Source organism: Lemur catta, chromosome 5, assembly GCF_020740605.2.
Source record: "Lemur catta isolate mLemCat1 chromosome 5, mLemCat1.pri, whole genome shotgun sequence".
Classification (NCBI taxonomy): Eukaryota; Metazoa; Chordata; class Mammalia; order Primates; family Lemuridae; genus Lemur; species Lemur catta.
The window spans coordinates 45,924,457-45,942,462 of record NC_059132.1 but is presented as its reverse complement, the minus strand read 5'-3'; the positions used below and the strand labels follow the sequence as shown (position 1 = coordinate 45,942,462).

The window sequence follows — 18,006 nt, the reverse complement described above, 5'->3', positions numbered from 1 at the left end:
GAACTGGGACTGGTGCTGGTCGGCCCTGCCCGTGCCGGTCCCGGGGACTCTGGGGAAGACTCGGGACCCCTCGCCCAAAGCTCCGCCGCTCTCCGCTCCCGGGTACGGGACGCGTGCCGCGATGCCCCGCCCCCTGGGCGCAGGGCGCGCTATGACTCGTCACCCCAGGCCCCGCCCCCGGCCAGTGCCCTGCCCCGCCCCGCCCCGCCCCGCCCCGGGGCGCAGGGAGGGCGCCGCGCAGTTTCCGGTGGGCCTTCGCTTTCTCGCCCTGCTGCTTGCGTGCCCTTGGCGGCCTGCGCAGACCTTCGGGAGCACCGTTCGGGTACTTGGGGTTTATTATTACTTGATAACAGCTTCGACTTTTAGAGATTATTTAGGAAGCCTCACTGCCGCCTGCTTTTGGTCCCGCCAACCGAAGCGGGGGCTTTAGGCCGCGTTGTAAGTGCTTTTCTCGTCGCGCATTTTCTGCTTTCATTAAAATAGGTTGTGAATTCCGGGGAGCCCCTGAGCCCTTGAGGGAGGTGCTTACCGATGTTTGTATTGTTGATTAGTTTCCTGGAGATTTTGCTGCTGCTCCTCTTAAGTCTCGGCACTCAATGCCTCTTCGACTTCATGACTCTGGGCACGATCCCAAGACTTCCCCCCTCCCACCACTGCCCCTTTTATGGAAACTTAATTCTTTAAAGAGAAAAAAGCGGCATATATTGCTTTTCGTCGGATGCAAGCTACTTTTCTTTAAGAAAATAGAAGTTATTTTTCCAGGGGTGCAATGTCACATGTAACGATGACTCGGATTTCCGTGTATTTTATCCTCCTCACTCCGCCTCCTCAGTCTAACAGGAGCTGTGAGTTAGAGGCAGAAGTTTCTGTAAGTTTCACAAACGTTGAATATTGAAATAATTTGATTCTTGGGGCAGGGGCGAAAAACAGCACCACTCCTCCCCTCAAAAGAGATGTTAAAATAGTTGAATTAAGGGCACGGGAGCATTTGCTTTCCAGTTGATAATAACTTGGGTAACTGATGAAATGGTTAACACATTACCTGTGTAGAGCTAGCTGGTCAGTGGATCCTGCTTAGTTTCCTTTGGGCCTGTGTTGTTAGGATTGAGGTTGTTATAAAAATGGTATCTGTTCAGTATTTACTGTGTGCCAAGCACTTTTACACATTACCCCTACTGAATGCTCACCACACCCCCAGAACATTGTACCATTGTTATCTTCGTGATACAGTGAGGGACACTGAGGCTTAAAGGGGTTGAGTACCTTGCCCCTGCCTTCTTACCTACTGCGGGCTACAGCGGGAACTTGGACCCATTTCTTTCTGACTTCTGGAGAACTGTGCTTTGAACCAGCTCTGATCGAGCCCATCCTCTGCAGGTGCAGGCCTGGTGTAGTCTCCTGTCTGGACAGAGTGAGAAGAGAACAATGCAGAAGGACACCAGCCCTCTGTAAGTGCACAGTAAATGGGAATGGAATAGCCAGGAGGTTCTCGACACCAGAGTTCTTTTCCTCAGCTGAAAGGAGTCCTAAGAGCAGGCTGCCTGGGACAGCCTAGGGGATGGAGGATCCCTGAACCTGCGGGCCAGGGAACTGGACTTGAGTCCCAGCTCTGCCACTTACTAGTTGTGGGACCGTCTTCAAGTCATCCAACTTCTGTAGGCTTTATTTGCATTTGTACAGTGATAGGGTATGTCTGGAATGATGACCTTTGAATTCCATCCTGTAGTTATGTGATTTGTTTCCAAAACATGGTTGGTACTGACTTCTCACTCTTGTGTTTTCAGAGTGCCTTTGCATTGGTTTGGCTTTGGCTATGCAGCACTGGTTGCTTCTGGTGGGATCATTGGCTATGCAAAAGCAGGTACGGTTTTGAAGTCACTTAGCCTCTTAACTTCTTCGTGTTGTTTCAGTGAAGAGTGAGGGTCCCTGAAGACCAGTCTTGTTTGAGCAAATTTGCTTTAGGCCTCTGGGCTGGAGTGCAGGCTTCACGGTCAGTTTTGCAGCTCCTGCACCTGCCCTTTGGTTATCTGCCTGAGCTGAGCCAGACTTTTCGTGGAATCACTTGTTTGCCTCTTTATCTAAAGATAGGCAGGGGTGGGTTGTAGAGTGTTACTATCATTAACTGCCATGCATCATCCATGACCCCAAAGTGCCATCTCTAGGCTCTTTGAGTAGAGGAAACTCTAGACTTCACCCACTCATGTTTAGAAGTCTCTCATTAGACTAGGTGGGGGTGTGTCAGTGAATGTGCTTGTTTCTACCCTCCACCCTCCACCCTGTCCTTGCCTGCATCACCACCCCAACACACACACCAACCAGAATTCTTATTCTCCAAAAATTTTTTTAACTGACCCTGTTTCCCTCTCCTTTTGTGATTTGCTTGAAGTCCTGCCTGTACACAGTTCCAGCCCTTGCCTGGTTAAAAGGAAGACCTAGCCACGGTGCCATCTAAGGAGAGAAGGTCTCCGTTTTTCCTTAGATGGCAGTGTCCTGCCTGTTAGAGGAGAGAGGAATGGGGTGGGAAGACCCTGACTTCTCTTTTAAGATAGCAAACTCCTGAGAACATTTTCCTGCTTGATTACACCTTGGTTATGAGGTGTGTGGAGAGGAGTTCTCTCTGCTGTTTTTCTCTGTAGAGGAGGGGAGTCTGGTGGATTCTGTTAATGAAATAAGTGTCTGACGTTACAATGTAGGCATGCGTTTGCTTCCCTCTAGGTAGCGTGCCGTCCCTGGCCGCGGGGCTCCTCTTCGGGGGTTTAGCAGGCCTGGGTTCTTACCAGCTGTCTCAGGATCCGAGGAACATTTGGGTTTTCCTAGGTACGTCTGCTGCTGTCTCCTTAGGGCAGTTAAGTATCCAGCATACTAATTACCAGAAGGCCCTGGTTTGCTGGGATGTGTCAGGTTCTTCATACTTAATGACAGTCTTACTGCTTCTGCCAAGTCCTAGGAAGTTTTAAAATGGGGGTGGGAGGGGGGTGGGCGGGATTGTGCTGGTTTCTGTTTACCTTTTATGTACGTAATATGGAAGGGTTCTCATATCTGATGAATTTATTTACCCAGTAAAATTAGGTTTTGAGGTTGCCCAGTGAAGACTGTCTGCTTCAGCATTTCTGAAATGTCACGTGTCTGGATTGGGTTCGCATTGGTATTGCATTTTTCCCATTTGAAAGTCACTTACCTCGTTAGCAGTCAGCTAAATGTATAAGGCAGAGGCCGTGCCTTCAAGGAGCTTTCAACTTTATTGGGGAAGTAAGACATGGACATAAAGTGGGACTTTGTGGGACTGGAAAAGCAGCAGGGACAATGGCGGTACAGGGAAGGGAAGACCCTTTCTTATCAGGGTGGCTTCTGGCACATTTTCTTGGGCTCCACCCATGTGTCAGACACTGCTAGGGGTGTGGGTTCTCACTGCCTCCACAGACCCACAGGGTGAGAATGAAGGCAGTGTGAGGGAGAAGCAGCGTGTTTGTTACAGGTGGTCTATACTGGGGCTGGGAGGTGAGGTCAGCATGGCTGATGGGGGGTGTGGGCACAGAGGGAGGGCGGGTCCCAGCTCTGCCTGGTGGCTCCTTCCTCATGCTGCAATGTGGCTGTGAGCGCATTTTCCCCATCTCTGATCCTGCTCCCCACTCTCAGCAAGTGACCTCATGCAGCCACCAGGGACTGTCTGGAGCCACCAGTCTCCGAGCCTTCCCTTGGTTTGCTTCTCTCCCCAGCAAGGCCAGTACTTCCATCTGGGCTTGGGTCTCTTCTCCCCCTTCTCCGGCGCTTTCCACCAGCAAGGACCCTGTCTCTTCCTTGTATCCCCCTTAGGTTGATCCCTCCCAGTGACTTTCAGATGGACTCATCTCTCACCCATTTTTTTTTTAAAAAGGACCTTTTGTGCCCCCACTTCCTTCTTCAGTTGCTTGCCATTTCCTTCCCCTTCAAAAACTTCTCTTAAAAACCATTTGTGCTCCCTGTCTCCGTTTTCCTCTCCTCTCGCATGTGGTGCCGTGTCTGTCTCCATTCCTGTTCTCTGTGTCTGTGGAAGTCGCTCTCCTGGAGGATGTCAGTGGCCTGGGTTGTACAAAACCCAGTGTACATTTGTCAGTCCTCATTTTACTTGGCCTGTTAGCTGTCCTCAGCACAGTTGACCAATCATTCTCCATTCTCCTGGTTTCCCTTTTTATCTTATTCCCTTTTGTCGACCCTTTTTCCTTTCTGGCCGTTAAATATATTGAAATTCTTTGGGCCTGGTTTGTTTCATCTTTATACTCTCTCACTTGATAATGTCATTGAAGCCCATGCCTTTAATTACCACCAGTATACACATGACTCAAATTCTCTCTCCTCCACGCTGTACTCCCATGTATACGGTTGCCCACTTGAGATCTCTGAGATGTCTCAAGGCACCTGCCTAGCCCTGACCCCATGACCTCACACACATCCCATCTTCTGTTCTCCGCGCACTCAGGTCTTGGCCGCTTTCTTCCCCCAGGCTTCCCAGTTCATCAGCAGGTCCTGGCAGCGCTGCCCCCAGCACCTATCCTGAGCTGTCCTCTTCTCCATCTCCACAGCCCCATCCTAGGCCCAGTTAGGCCTCTCTTGCCTGCCTTCCCGAGGAAGTTTCTTGATTGGTATCCCTAGCGCGCTCTAGGTTCCCTGCAGTTTGTTCTCTATGGTACAGCTAGAATTATATTTTTACAATACAACTCTGCTCACATATATCTTCTTAATACTCTATAATAGCTTATCCTTGCTCTTAGGATGAAGATCTCTGATATGGAGTTCAAGGCCCTGTGTGGTCTGGCCCCTCTTCCTCACTAACCGTATCCTTGATTTCTGTGCCACACTGGCCTTTTACTCCCTTGAATGTGCCATGCTCCCTCTCACCACGGGCTCGCAGGTCCTGTTCCCTCTGCCTGGAACCAGCTTTTCCCCTTTCAGCTCATTAACTCCTGCTGTAATTCCAGATTTCAGCCCAGTCTTCTTCCTTGACTAAGCCTTGCATGATCTCCTGAATAGGTTGATCCCCCTATTGTGTTTTTTTTCTGTAGCATTAATTGTACCTATAGCACATATTGTACTTTGCTTTAATTTTGTGTGATTCTTTAAAGTCTGTCCCATCAGACCTGAAACACTGTAAAAGGGCAGAGGCTGTTTTTGATGACCAAAACATCTTTTTATTCTCCTGCACCTACTGTGGTGCTGGACACACAGTAGGTGTTTTGATAAATATCCAATGGGAAGAGTGTATGGGGTAGAGGAAATCATATCTGCAAGGTGTGAAAAACTCTTATGGCATTTCTGAGAAAACTAAGATATTGATGGCTGAAGTGTGGGTTTTGTAGAAGAGGAGTGGTGAGAGATGAGGCTGGGAGGGCGGGTGGGACCCAGGCTGTGAAGGGCCTTACTTGGCCAGTCTTTGTACTTGGACCTGTAGGATGTGGGCAGTCAGGAAGCTCCCCCTACCTGGGGAGGGAGGAATAAGTATAGGATGAGGCCTGGGCCTGGAGAGATAGTGGGACTTTTCCTGCTTCTGGTTTCCCTGCACAGAAAATATAATGACTTTTGACCCTTCTCTTTTGTCTTTTTCATCAGCTACATCTGGGACCTTGGCTGGCATTATGGGAATGAGATTTTACCACTCTGGAAAATTTATGCCTGCAGGTTTAATTGCAGGTGCCAGGTACTTTCCATTCCATTACTCTAAACCAGTACAGAGTTCAGTTTATTGCCCAAGATACTTTCTACATTCAAAAATTTGCTTGTTTCAGTAAACGTGATGCTAGGTTAAAGTGCATCAATTAACATTATGTACTTTATACACAAATAGGAAGGGCTGCAAAAACATTAGCTGGTTTAATGTCAAAGTGGCATAAATATATCCATTCACTGGGGAAATGGCTTTGTTGTCATATTTGCTCTCTGGTCCATCCTGGCTCCTCCCTACAGTGGCAGAGGCTTTAGTTTAAAGCCATGACTGCTGTTCTTTGTGTCGCTTGCAGGTGGGTTCCATGTTTCTTAGTTGTATGGGTATCCTTTGTTATTGGAAATTTTGCTAAAAGGGAATTTTGATGGAATCCTGTTTTCTAATTAACTCTGATTAGAAAGCCTAAGCCAAATTATTATTTTTTTTAAAGTTTTTCCTTAAGTATAATAAAGGGATCATGAAAGCAGGGGAATTTTAAAAAATCTGTTTCAGTAAAAAATTATGTACTTGACCTTGATCATAGTTATGATGCTGTCAAGCATAATGTTTTATACTTGAAGCAAAAGAGTCAGTGTAGACCAAGGTGAAAAGCAATAAACTGGGAGGCTAGAGATCTGCTATTAATTAGCTCTGTGATGGTGGGGAGGCCTTGATCTCTCTTGCCTGTGGTTTCTTCATCTCTTCAAATTACCGGCAGTTGGATTTGGAACTGCTGCTCACATATGCTATTTTAACTCCTCAGTATAAGACTGCCCATCCCTTGGCATGTTTTTTCTTTGGTTTTTCCAAGGATGGAAGCTTTATCTCGGACTACTCTGCCTTGGAACCTCCCCCTCAGTGCAGTTGTGAGGGACTTGCAGAGTCCTGGTCCCTTAAAAAAAATAGTTGCCTGTTCTGTCCTTTTCCTGACATTTTTTGTTTGTGTTTCTTTTAAACAGTTTGCTGATGGTTGCCAAAGTTGGACTTAGTATGTTGAACAGACCTCATCAGTAGTAGTCACGTCCTACCTTGGACTCAAGAAGAATTAAAAATCTCTAAACTTCTACTCTTTTCAGTGTATTAAAAGAAAAAATGCAGCATTTCTACATACTGTGACATTCTACTTAAAAAAAAAAAAAAAGACACTGAACTTGGTCCAGAGAAAAAAATTCAGTCATTGCCATTACAAACCTACAGAAATGGCAAATATGTAACAGGAACTTAATAATACACTCATACAGTTTGATTCTTACATATTGATGTTACGTCTTCTTTCTGTGTCTATAAGTAAAATCTCAAGGGGTAAAATCTTAGGTGTCAACATTGGGGGCCCTGAAACCTCATGCCCTGCTCAGAGGAACAGTATGAAAAAAATCTCTTACGAGATTTTAGGATATCTGTTCTTTTGCTCATCTTAGAGCACAGACCTACTTTGAAATTATGTTAAATGAAATATGAATGAAAATAAAGTTTACTATAAATAATATTTTCTATAGTGTCTTCATTGCCAGCACTGTCTAGAACGTAGAATGGGATGTGGATAGCAAGAAGATACAGAAAAATGAACATATTTTCTTAATATTATATTTAGGAATTACCCACTTTGAATAATTTAAGGACCATGGAAAGTTACTATTTGATTATATATTGCATTGAGGATTGTTTTAAAAATGATCTGCAACGATTTTAAGATTAGGACTGTGTACAGAATTTTTTGTTAACTAATGTGAAACTATGACTTTTCTAGAGCTTGAATCACCTGGTTTGGTCTCTACATTGGACACATTAACTGGGTACTGGTACCTTTTCACTTCACTTTTTTTTCCAGCATTAAGAATTAACTCAGTCTGGTACCCCTTGTTTTAGTTTTCTTTCCTTCTTCAACAAGGAAAGGGTATTTGCTACATACCTTTACCCTAACTGGTATTGGTTCAGTTTAGAGTATAATTCAGGCCCTTATTTTATTAGCTTGTGTGCACACACACACGCACCCTTGGCTGTTGACAAGGGTACTTGTGATGGTATGGGCCATCCAAAGCTACCATCCTAGCTTCCATAGATAACATTTTGAATTGCAATGCTGGCCCTGTTTTTTCCGTTTGTTGTGAAGTGTTTCCAGAGGGCACCCAAATGGGCCGTCTTCAGTCCTAAAGGAGAGACCCTAGCATCAGACCCTGAATGACAGTGTTCCCTGAAGGTAGGAATTAGTTTAGTTGCAAAGTAGATTCCTGTGTGACTATTTGATCCCCAGTATTCAGCTTTGAAACTTCTAAGGCTGCCCACAGATGGGTGGCAGGAGAGGTCCTCATTGCCTGGCAGCACTGATAACACCTTTGCCAAGACCCCTTCTCCCTTTCGCTGCAAAGATTCCTGAGTGTTTACTGTTCTGAGGATTGTGCTGGGTCCTAGAAGTGCAAAGACGAACAAGTCATGGTGCTTGCCCTCCTAGGAGTCTAGTGGAGGAGGCTGACATCTAAACAGATAAAGGCAGCATAGAAGTGCCTAACAGGTAGATCCACATTACTCTGGGGCACAAGGAAGAGTCAGGGTAGACTTCACTGAGGAAGTGATAGTTACGCTGAGCCTTGAAGGGTGAGGAATTCATAGACAAGGACAGGAATAAATGTTGCAGGTAGAGGGAGGAAAACAGAGCCTCAGAGACATGAAAGTATCTGGCGCAACTGGGTAAAAAAAAACACCCTTTCCTTATCTGGACATGGAGGCCTAATTCTTTTTAATGGCTTTTTAATAGTACGGATGTTTACTATGTAGTTTACCATTTCCCTACTGATAACAAAAGGCTTTAAATAAAACATATTTCTCTTACAAAGAATGCTAGAATGCTGTACCAAGGAACATCAGTAAATGCTGGTCGTGCACATGCGCAAATGAGTCTTTAGGTTACATTCCTAAAAGTTGAGTCAAAGGATACGAGCATTTCAAATTGTGATTGCCTGCTGAAGAGGTTGCACCAATTTATACTTCCACCAGTATTGATCAGAGATTTTCTCTGCCTTTGCTAATATTGTGTAATCAGATTTTTTCATCTTTGACAAATTAAGCTAGGAGTCTGCAAACTTTTTCTGTAAAGGACCAGACAGTAAATATTTTATGCTTTGCAGGCCATAGTCTCTGTCCCAACTATACAACTCCGGCGTCACAGAGCAGAAGCAGCCACAGACAGTACATCAAGGAATGAGTGTGGCTGTGTTCCTACAAAACTATTTATGGACCCTGACATTTGACTTTCATATAATTTCCACATACCACAAAATAATAATCTTTTTTCAACCATTTAGAAGTGTAAAAACCATTCCTAGCTTGCTGTCTGCACAAACAGGCAATGGGCTGTATTTGGTTCACTGACCAACCATGCCAGCCCTTGATCTACACCAAAAATGTTACTTAACGGTCCTCAGTATTTAGTTGAGTTATTAAGCATCTTTTCCTATATTGATTGGCTGTATTTATCTTTTTCTGAGGGTTGCCCTTTTATATCTTTTGTCCATGTTTTTGGTTTTTGATTTTCTTATGGAGACTCTAAAAATGTTCTTTATCATATATATTGAAGATATTTTTCTCTCTTGTCTTTTGATTTTGTTTATGGGGTTTTCTGTTTTTGTTTTGCAGAAATTAAACATTTTTATGGAATTAAATTTATATGTTTTCTTTATGGCTTTCAGATTCTGTGTCTCCCTCAGGAAAGCATTTCACATTTCAGGATTATAAAATGAAATTCTCTTATTTTCTTTCAATACTTTTGCAGTTTTTTTAATTTTCTACTTTTTAAATTTATTAACAAATAGTAAGTGTGCATATTTATGGGGTACAATGTGATGTTTTAATTTGCATACATCGTAGGAAGATTCAATCAAGCTAATTAACATCCAGCACCTTGCCAACTTTTTTTTTTTTTTGTGGTGAGACCATTTCCATTTTTAACACTACTTTAGAATTTATTTTTTGTGTGATGGTGCAAATTAGGGATCTGATTAAATTATTTTCTCTTTAAAAAATAGCTGTTACCTCAATATTATTTATTGAATAGTGTATTCCTTGTTGCTTTGAAATGCCACATTTACCATGTACTGAATTTCTATATTTGGGATTGATTATGGGGGTGTTTAGTCTTTTCCATGGATTTATTTATCTTCTGTCCCTGTGCCAAATTGTATTAATCACTGTAGCTTTGTACTATATTTTGATATTTGGTAGAGCAAGTCTGTTATTGTTACTTTTCAGATTTTTCTTGACACAGTTGCTTTTCCAGATAAATCTAGAATTGGTCTTTTAATTTACTTGGGATCTTATGATTGCATTGAATTATAGATAAATTGAGGTGGGGAAAGCTTAAGTCATCAATCCAGGAGCATTGTATATCCCTTCATTTAATTCAGGGGTTTTGTTTTAATGTTTTAGAACATTTTAGAGCTTTGTTCATATAGTTCTTTACATTTTTAGTAAGATTATTGTGGGGTACTTTATGGCTTCCTTATGAATGGAAACTTTTTTCATATATTTTCTAATTAGGTATCAATCTGAAGAAAATGAATTTCTGGCATTAATGTAAATGCTTCCATCAACTCACTCAAACATGTTTAATTGCCTTAGGTTTTTATTAGCTGCTCTATATTTGGTCCTATAGCTTTATGTTATGTTATTTTATTTTTTTTTGAGACAGAGTGTCGCTTTGTTGCCCTGGCTAGAGTGAGTGCCGTGGCGTCAGCCTAGCTCACAGCAACCTCAAACTCATCGGCTTAAGCGATCCTCCTGCCTCAGCCTCCCAAGTAGCTGGGACTACAGGCATGTGCCACCATGCCTGGCTATTTTTTTCTATATATATTTTAGTTGGCCAGATAATTTCTTTCTATTTTTTTTTAGTAGAGACGGGGGGGGGGGGGTCTCGCTCTTGCTCAGGCTGGTCTCGAACTCCTGACCTCGAGCAATCCACCCGCCTCGGCCTCCCAGAGTGCTAAGATTACAGGTGTGAGCCACCACGCCCGGCCGGCTTTATGTTAAAGTTAGAAGTAACAGGATGTTTGCTATCACTGGCAAAATTGAACATAGTTCTAGAGATATTAGACAAAGAAATAAATGAGAGGTATAAATTAATAGAAAACAAAAGAAATTAAATACTTTTAATAGCTATATCAGCTAGATAATTATCTAGAAAATCTAAGATAATCAACTAAAAACCTGTTGGAACTAATAAAGATCTATAAAGAACAAGGTCAACACCAAAACCAATAGCTTTCTATCAACAGCCATTATTAATTCTCTCCCATACCTTGCTAATACTCAAGTCCAACCGTCACCATCTTTTACCTGATTATTTAAATAATCTAATAGGACTCCTTGTTTTCATGATTCAGCCCTGTAATTCATTCTCTGCCTGGTAGGCAGATACATATTTCAAGTGTAATTAGACTCCTAGACTTAAAACTACTCAATGGTCTTGCTACTACATTTATATCTCCTTTAGTCTCTCTGTAACATCCTGTTCTTTTTCTTAATAGCACCCATCACAGTTTGCAAATATACAAGTTTTTATGTGTTTTTATTTAATGTCTGCCTCTAGAATACAGGGCAGGGAAAACAACTCTTTTGTTACTACCGTATACACTATACTTAGTACATAGTAGGCAGTTTAATAAATATTTGCTGATTAGATCAATTTTTTTTTTTTTAGGAATGCTATTTTTTTAGAACAGGTAGATTTACTGAAAAATTTAGAAGACAGTACAGAGAGTTCCCACATACTTTGCACCATTTCCCCTATTAATTATCATCTTAACATTGGTATGATGGATATATTGCACTAATGAACCAATGCTGATATCATTAAAGTTAACTACAGTTCCTATTTCATTAGTTTTTAACTAATATCTTTTTCTGTTCCAGGATCTAATCTATGTTGCCACATTACATTTAGTTGTCATGTCTCCCTTGGCTATGACTGTTTCTCAAACTTTCCTTTTTTTTTTTTTTTTTGGTGATTTTGAGTCTGGAGGAGTCTGCAAAATTGAGGCTGCAAAATTCTACCTTCTATTAGAATTTGTCTAGTGTATTTCCCCTGGTTAGACTGCGGTGACAGGTTTTCAGGAAGAAGACCAGAGATCAGGTAGCATTCTCATCACATCCTGTCAAGGTTACATATATCAACGTAGTATTAATGTTGATGCTGACCTTGATCATCTGGCTGATGTGGTGTTTGTCAGGTTTCCCTACTGTGAAGTTACTCCTTTTCCCCCTTTCCATACCGTACTCTTTAGATGGGCGTCATTGTGCACAATGCATACGTAAGTCGGGAGTTACGCTCCACCTCCTTGAGGACAAGGTGCCTACATAAATTATTCGGAATTCTGAAGCATGGGAGATTTGTCTCCTCTCCCTCATTCATTTCAGTATGGACTCCTGGATATTTATTTTTTGAGTTATAATACAGTACATATTAAATTTCTTGCTCAAATTGGTGCATCTTTGGCCATTGGAAACTCTTACAGTTGGCTTCTGTGTCCTTTTGACACCGCCCATCAGTGTAGGCTTTTTTGGCTGGTTTGTGTGGGATTTTTGGTTTTGTTTTGTTTTTAAAACTTCCTTACTGTCTGGCACTACAAGATGCTCTAGGCTCATCTTATATGTTTTCCGCCCCAGTCCTAGAATCTCAGCCATTTCTCCAAGGAGCCCTTGTACCATTTAGAAACCACAGTCTGGGTGCTAGGTAAAGTTGTTGCCACTGGGGTAAAATCTGTTTTTTTTAATTTCATTATTTTATACTTTTGTCTTTAATCCCTTTTTACTTTTTAACTTTTGTCTAGTTTCTTAAGCCTAAGTGCTCAAATTCACCATATTCAGTGCTCCTTTATTTTGCAAATGGATCAAGTATATAATTTTTTTCTCTGAGATCTGTTTTGGCTGAATATTATAAGCTTTAATATAGAGTTATATCATTGTCTATTTCTAAAGGGTTTTTCATTTCAATTTTGATTAAGTATTTGGAACTATGTTTTTGAATTTTTAAGTAGATGGATTTTTGGAGCATGCCCTTTTATTGTTATGTTCTGTTTTTATTACACTGTGGGAAGAGAATATAGCCTACATATTTCTACATTTGAGTTTGAGATTTTCTTTGTGGCCTAATACAGGGTTAAATTTCTTGGAATGTTACATGTGTTCGAGAAGAATGTGAAGATTTTCCTTATTGGTTAAAGTTCTATGTACTATATATTTGATGAAGTTAGTTTACTGTTATTATTTATTATTTTAGGTCTTTAGATCTGTTTTCCAAGAAAAACCTCCCACTCTGATCATGAGTATATAGGTGTCTTTATGTGTTTATGATAAATCCTTGCTTTATATATTTATATTGTTTTAACATTTTAATTTGAAAATTTTGGCCGGGCATGGTGGCTCATGCTTGTAATCCTAGCACTCTGGGAGGCTGAGGCGGGCGGATCGTTTGAGCTCAGGAGTTCGAGACCAGCCTGAGCAAGAGCGAGACCCCCGTCTCTACTAAAAAAAAAAAAAAAAAAATAGAAAGAAATTAGCTGGACAACTAAAAATATATAGAAAAAATTAGCCAGGCATGGTGGCGCATGCCTGTCGTCCCAGCTACTCGGGAGGCTGAGGCAGGAGGATTGCTTGAGCCCAGGATTCTGAGGTTGCTGTGGGCTAGGCTGACGCCAAGGCACTCTAGCCCTGGCAACAGAGACTCTGTCTCAAAAAAAAAAAAAAAAGAAAGAAAATTTTGAAATCTATAGAAAAGTTTCAGCGTTATTCATGAGCACCCGTATGCCCTTAACCTAGTTTCACCAACTCACCAATTGTTAATATTGGGCACATCCTCTCTCTCCCTTCTCATGCATGCGCGTATACGCGCGTGCACACACACACACACACACACACACACACACACACACACACGAACACAGATGAAAAATCCTCAACAAAATATTAGCAAACCAAATCCAATAATGTATAAAAAGAATCATACACCACAACCAAGTGGGATTAATCCCAGGTATGCAAGGCTGGTTCAACATTTGAAAGTCAATTAATGTAACCATCACATCAACAGGCTAAAGAAGAAAAATCACATGATCACATCAATAGGTACAGAAAAAAAATTTGACAAAAATCAAAACACCCAGCAAACTAGCAATAGATGGGAACTTTCTCAATTTGATAACATCTATAAAAAACCTACAGCTAACATCATACTTAATAGGAAGAAACTAGATGTTCTCCCCACTAAAATCAGGAACCAAGGTAAGGATATCCACTCTCACCATTCCTATTCATTATACTGGAAGTCACGCTAATGCAGAAAAACAATAAAAAGGAGTAAAAGGTACACTATACTGATTAGGAAGGAAGAAATAAAAAATTTTGCTTGTAGATGACATGATTATAGAAAATCTGAAAGAATCAACAAAGAAACTCCTGAATTAATAAGTGATTATAGCAGGTATTAGGATATAAGGTTAATATACAAAAGTAAATTGCTTTTTTATGTACCAGCAATGAACAATTGAAATTAGAAATTAAAAGTACAATACTGGCCGGGTATGGTGGCTCACGCCGGTAACCCTAGCACTCTGGGAGGCCAAGGCAAGAGGATCGCTTGAACTCAGAAGTTTGAGACCAGCCTGAGCAAGAGTGAGACCCTGTCTCTACTAAAAACAGAAAAAATTAGCCAGGTGTCATAGCGCATGCCTGTAGTCCTAGCTACTCAGGAGGCTGAGGCAGGAGGATCACTTGAACCCAGGAGTTTGAGGTTGCATAAAGCTATGATGACACCACCACACTCTACCTGGGGCAACAGAGTTAGACTCTTGTCTCAAAAACCAAAACCAAAACAAACAAACAAACAAAATCTAAATAAATAGAGAAATATTCTACATTCACAGATGGAAAGACACAGTATTGTCAAGATGTCAGTTCTTCACGCCTATAATCCTAGCACTCTGGGAGGCCGAGGCGGGTGGATCTCTCGAGCAGGAGTTCAAGACTAGCCTGAGCAAGAGCGAGACCCTGTCTCTACTAAAAATAGAAAGAAATTATCTGGCCAACTAAAAATATAAATAGAAAAAATTAGCCGGGCATGGTGGCGCATGCCTGTAGTCCCAGCTATTCGGGAGGCTGAGGCAGTAGGATCACTTAACCCGAGGAGTTTGAGGTTGCTGTGAGCTAGGCTGATGCCATGGCACTCACTCTAGCCTGGGCAACAAAGTGAGACTCTGTCTCAAAAAATAAAATAAAATATAAAATAAAATAAATAAAATAAATAAAATAAAATAAAATAAAATATAAAATAAATAAAATAAAAATAAAATAAATAAAAGAAAAGAAAATATAAAATAAAATAAAATAAAATAAAATGTCAGTTCTCCCCCGCTTGATCTATATTCAACGAAATCTCAATCAAAATCCAAGTAAGTTATTTTGTGTATATCGACAAACTGATTCTACAGTTTATATGGAGAGGTAAAAGACCCATAATAGTCAACACAACGTTGAAGGAAAGAAACAAATTAGAAGACTGACAGTACCCAACTTCAAAACTTTTATAAAGCTACAGTAAACAAGACAGTGTGGTATTAGGGAAAGAAGAGATAACTAGATCAGTGGAACAGAATAGAGGACCCAGAAATGGACCCACCTAAATACAGTCATCTTTAAACAAAGAAGCAAAGGCAATTCAATGGAGAAAGTCTTTTCAACAAATGGTGCTGGAACAAGTGGTCATTGACGTGGAAAAAAAAAAAATCAAGACACCGAACTTACACCTTGCACAAAAACTAACTTAAAATGGATCACAAATCTAAATGTAAAATGCAAAACTTATTATAAAACTAGAAGATGCCATAGGAGAAAATCATAGGTGACCTTAGATATGATGATTTTTATGTACAATATCAAAAGTACTATTCATGAAAGAAAAAACTGTTAAGTTAGACTTCATTAAAACTAAATAAAGACTTCTGCTTTTTGAAGTACACTGTCAAGAGAATAAAAAGAGAAGCCACAGACTGGGAGAAAATATTTGCAAGAGACATACCTGGTAAAGGACTGTTATCCAAAATAAAAAAAGTCTTAAAACTCAACAATCAGAAAACAAACAATTACAAAATGGGCAAAAGATATGAACAGATACCTCAGTAAAAAAGATATACAGATGGAAAATAAGCATATGAAAAGATGCTCAACATGTCATCAGAGAGTTGCAAATTAAAACAACAGTGAGATACCACTACACACCTATTAGAGTGACCAAAATCCAAAACACTGGCAACACCAAACACTGGCGAGGAAGTGGAGCAACTGGATCTCTCATTCATTGCTGGGGGAATGCAAAATGGACAGCCACTTTGGAAGACAGTTTGGCAGTTTCTCACAAAACTAAATATACCCTTACCATAAAATCCAGCAATCATGCTCCTTGGTATTTCTCTAAATGAGGTGAAAACTGACGTCCATGCAAAAATATGCACATAAATGTTTATAGCAGCTTTATTCATAATTGCCCAAACTTGGAAGCAATCAGGATGTCCTTTCTTCTGTAAGTGAATGGAAAAACAAACCGTGGAATATCCATACAATGAAATATTATTCAGCAATAAATAGAAATGAACTAAGAAGCCAAGATAAGACATGGAGGAACTATAAATGCATATTGCTGAGTGAAAGAAGCCAGCCTGAAAAGTCTGCATGTGATGATTCCAACTGTAGGACATTCTGCAAAAAGAGAAACTATGAAGATAGTAAAAAGATGAATAGTTGCCAGCACTTAGGGGAGGGAAGGGTGAATAGGGGGAGCACAGAGGATTCCCAGGGCAGTGAAACCATCACCAGTATGATACCGTAATGGTGGATACATGTCATATATTTTGTCAAAACCCATAGAATGTATAACACAAAGAGTGAACCCTAATGTGAAATACAGACTTAATATTTTACTAAATATTACTGGTTCAACAGTTTTAACAAATGTACCACACTAATGCAAGATGTTAATAATAGGGAAAATAGGGGAGGGAGAGATGAAGGGGTATAAGAAAACTCTCTGTACTTTTGATCAATATTTCCATATGCCTAAAACTACTTTTTTAAAAGTCTACTAATTAAAACAATAACAAAAAATAGACTTCAGGGTATGAAGTTTAAAAATGTAAAGAAAACACACTAGTTAACTGTATTTACTTTAATACCTATTCAGAGTTTAAACATTTCCTAGCAACACAAAAGACGTTTTTAGCTTTGAGACATTAAACTGTACAAATACATGTAACTGTTACCACTAGGATAAATACTCTTTAGATTTTAACATTTTTCAACATCTGAAATCTGAATAGCTGAATCTTCTATACAAAAATACCATACTATTATTATTTTATAATTTGCCTTTAGATAATGTCCACAAGACAATGCCACCAATTACATTAGCATTTGTTACAAAGTCCTGGAATACATAAAATCCCAGTAATTGATGACATTATTCTTCTTTAAAAAGAATAGACAGTACTAATATCCAGTCCATAAAGTGGCAGGTTTAAATAGAATAGTCCTGAGTTCAAAACATCTATTTAAAATACCAATTTAGAAATAAAACTAAGGAAAAAAAATATATGTACTATGTGAAACCACTGCTACAGCAACTGAGCGCATTTGCTCTAGAGCAGATGTGAAGGTCAGAGCTGCATCAGTGATCTGCAGCAGCATGAGTTGGCTTGGAGGGACCAGCTGGCACGTTTCATCTTTGTGTCCTTTAGGAACACAAACATATTTTGAAGGTCTGATGAACAAACATTAAATGCAGTTTTAAGAACTAACTTGATGTGAAGACAAGAAAACCCTGACTTGGTTAATATGGAAACCATCAAGCCTTTGGGTTTGATAGTCACCATGAATTCAGTGCAGTTGTGTTGGACAAGAACAAACAGACTCTTTCTCCACTAAAATCAGTGGCATAATTTGGATATTCTCTATGTTAGAGATAAAATCATTTCTAAGAAAGACATCTAGCTCAAGATTAGAATTACCATTGCTCCCACAGCTTCAAAGCAATCTTCCTGTCATTGCCGAAGTGGCAGAGCAGAGCCTTTGCCAGATGAGAACCAAAGCAGACAGCCCACAGAGGTCGGCCTAATTGCCGTGGAAAAACACAACAAAAAACAAACCTCTCAGGCCAATCACTGCAAAGTGATGAAATGTTAAATCATTTAGGCAAATATACAACAAATGAAAACTGTAACACTCTAAACGCTTTCTGGAGACACTTTTTTAAAACGTTTCTTCTGTACTATCTATTAATTTATATATCAAATACCTGA

General features: G+C 40.4%; 1 protein-coding gene across 3 annotated transcripts; it reads left to right on the top strand.

Moving 5' to 3' along the window:
- Positions 1–208: 208 nt before the first annotated feature.
- Positions 209–7,160, top strand: TMEM14C (transmembrane protein 14C). Of its 3 annotated transcripts, none has more exons than XM_045551689.1 (6): positions 209–322; positions 1,378–1,448; positions 1,785–1,861; positions 2,716–2,817; positions 5,584–5,671; positions 6,634–7,160. In XM_045551689.1, the coding sequence occupies exons 2-6, from the start codon at positions 1,426–1,428 to the stop codon at positions 6,686–6,688; spliced, it is 345 nt and encodes a 114-aa protein (XP_045407645.1). In that variant the 5' UTR covers positions 209–322; positions 1,378–1,425; the 3' UTR covers positions 6,689–7,160. The 3 variants fall into 3 exon arrangements, with proteins under 3 accessions (XP_045407645.1, XP_045407647.1, XP_045407646.1); XM_045551690.1 differs by lacking the exon at positions 209–322 and adding an exon at positions 333–438; XM_045551691.1 differs by lacking the exon at positions 2,716–2,817.
- The last annotated feature ends 10,846 nt before the right edge of the window (positions 7,161–18,006 follow it).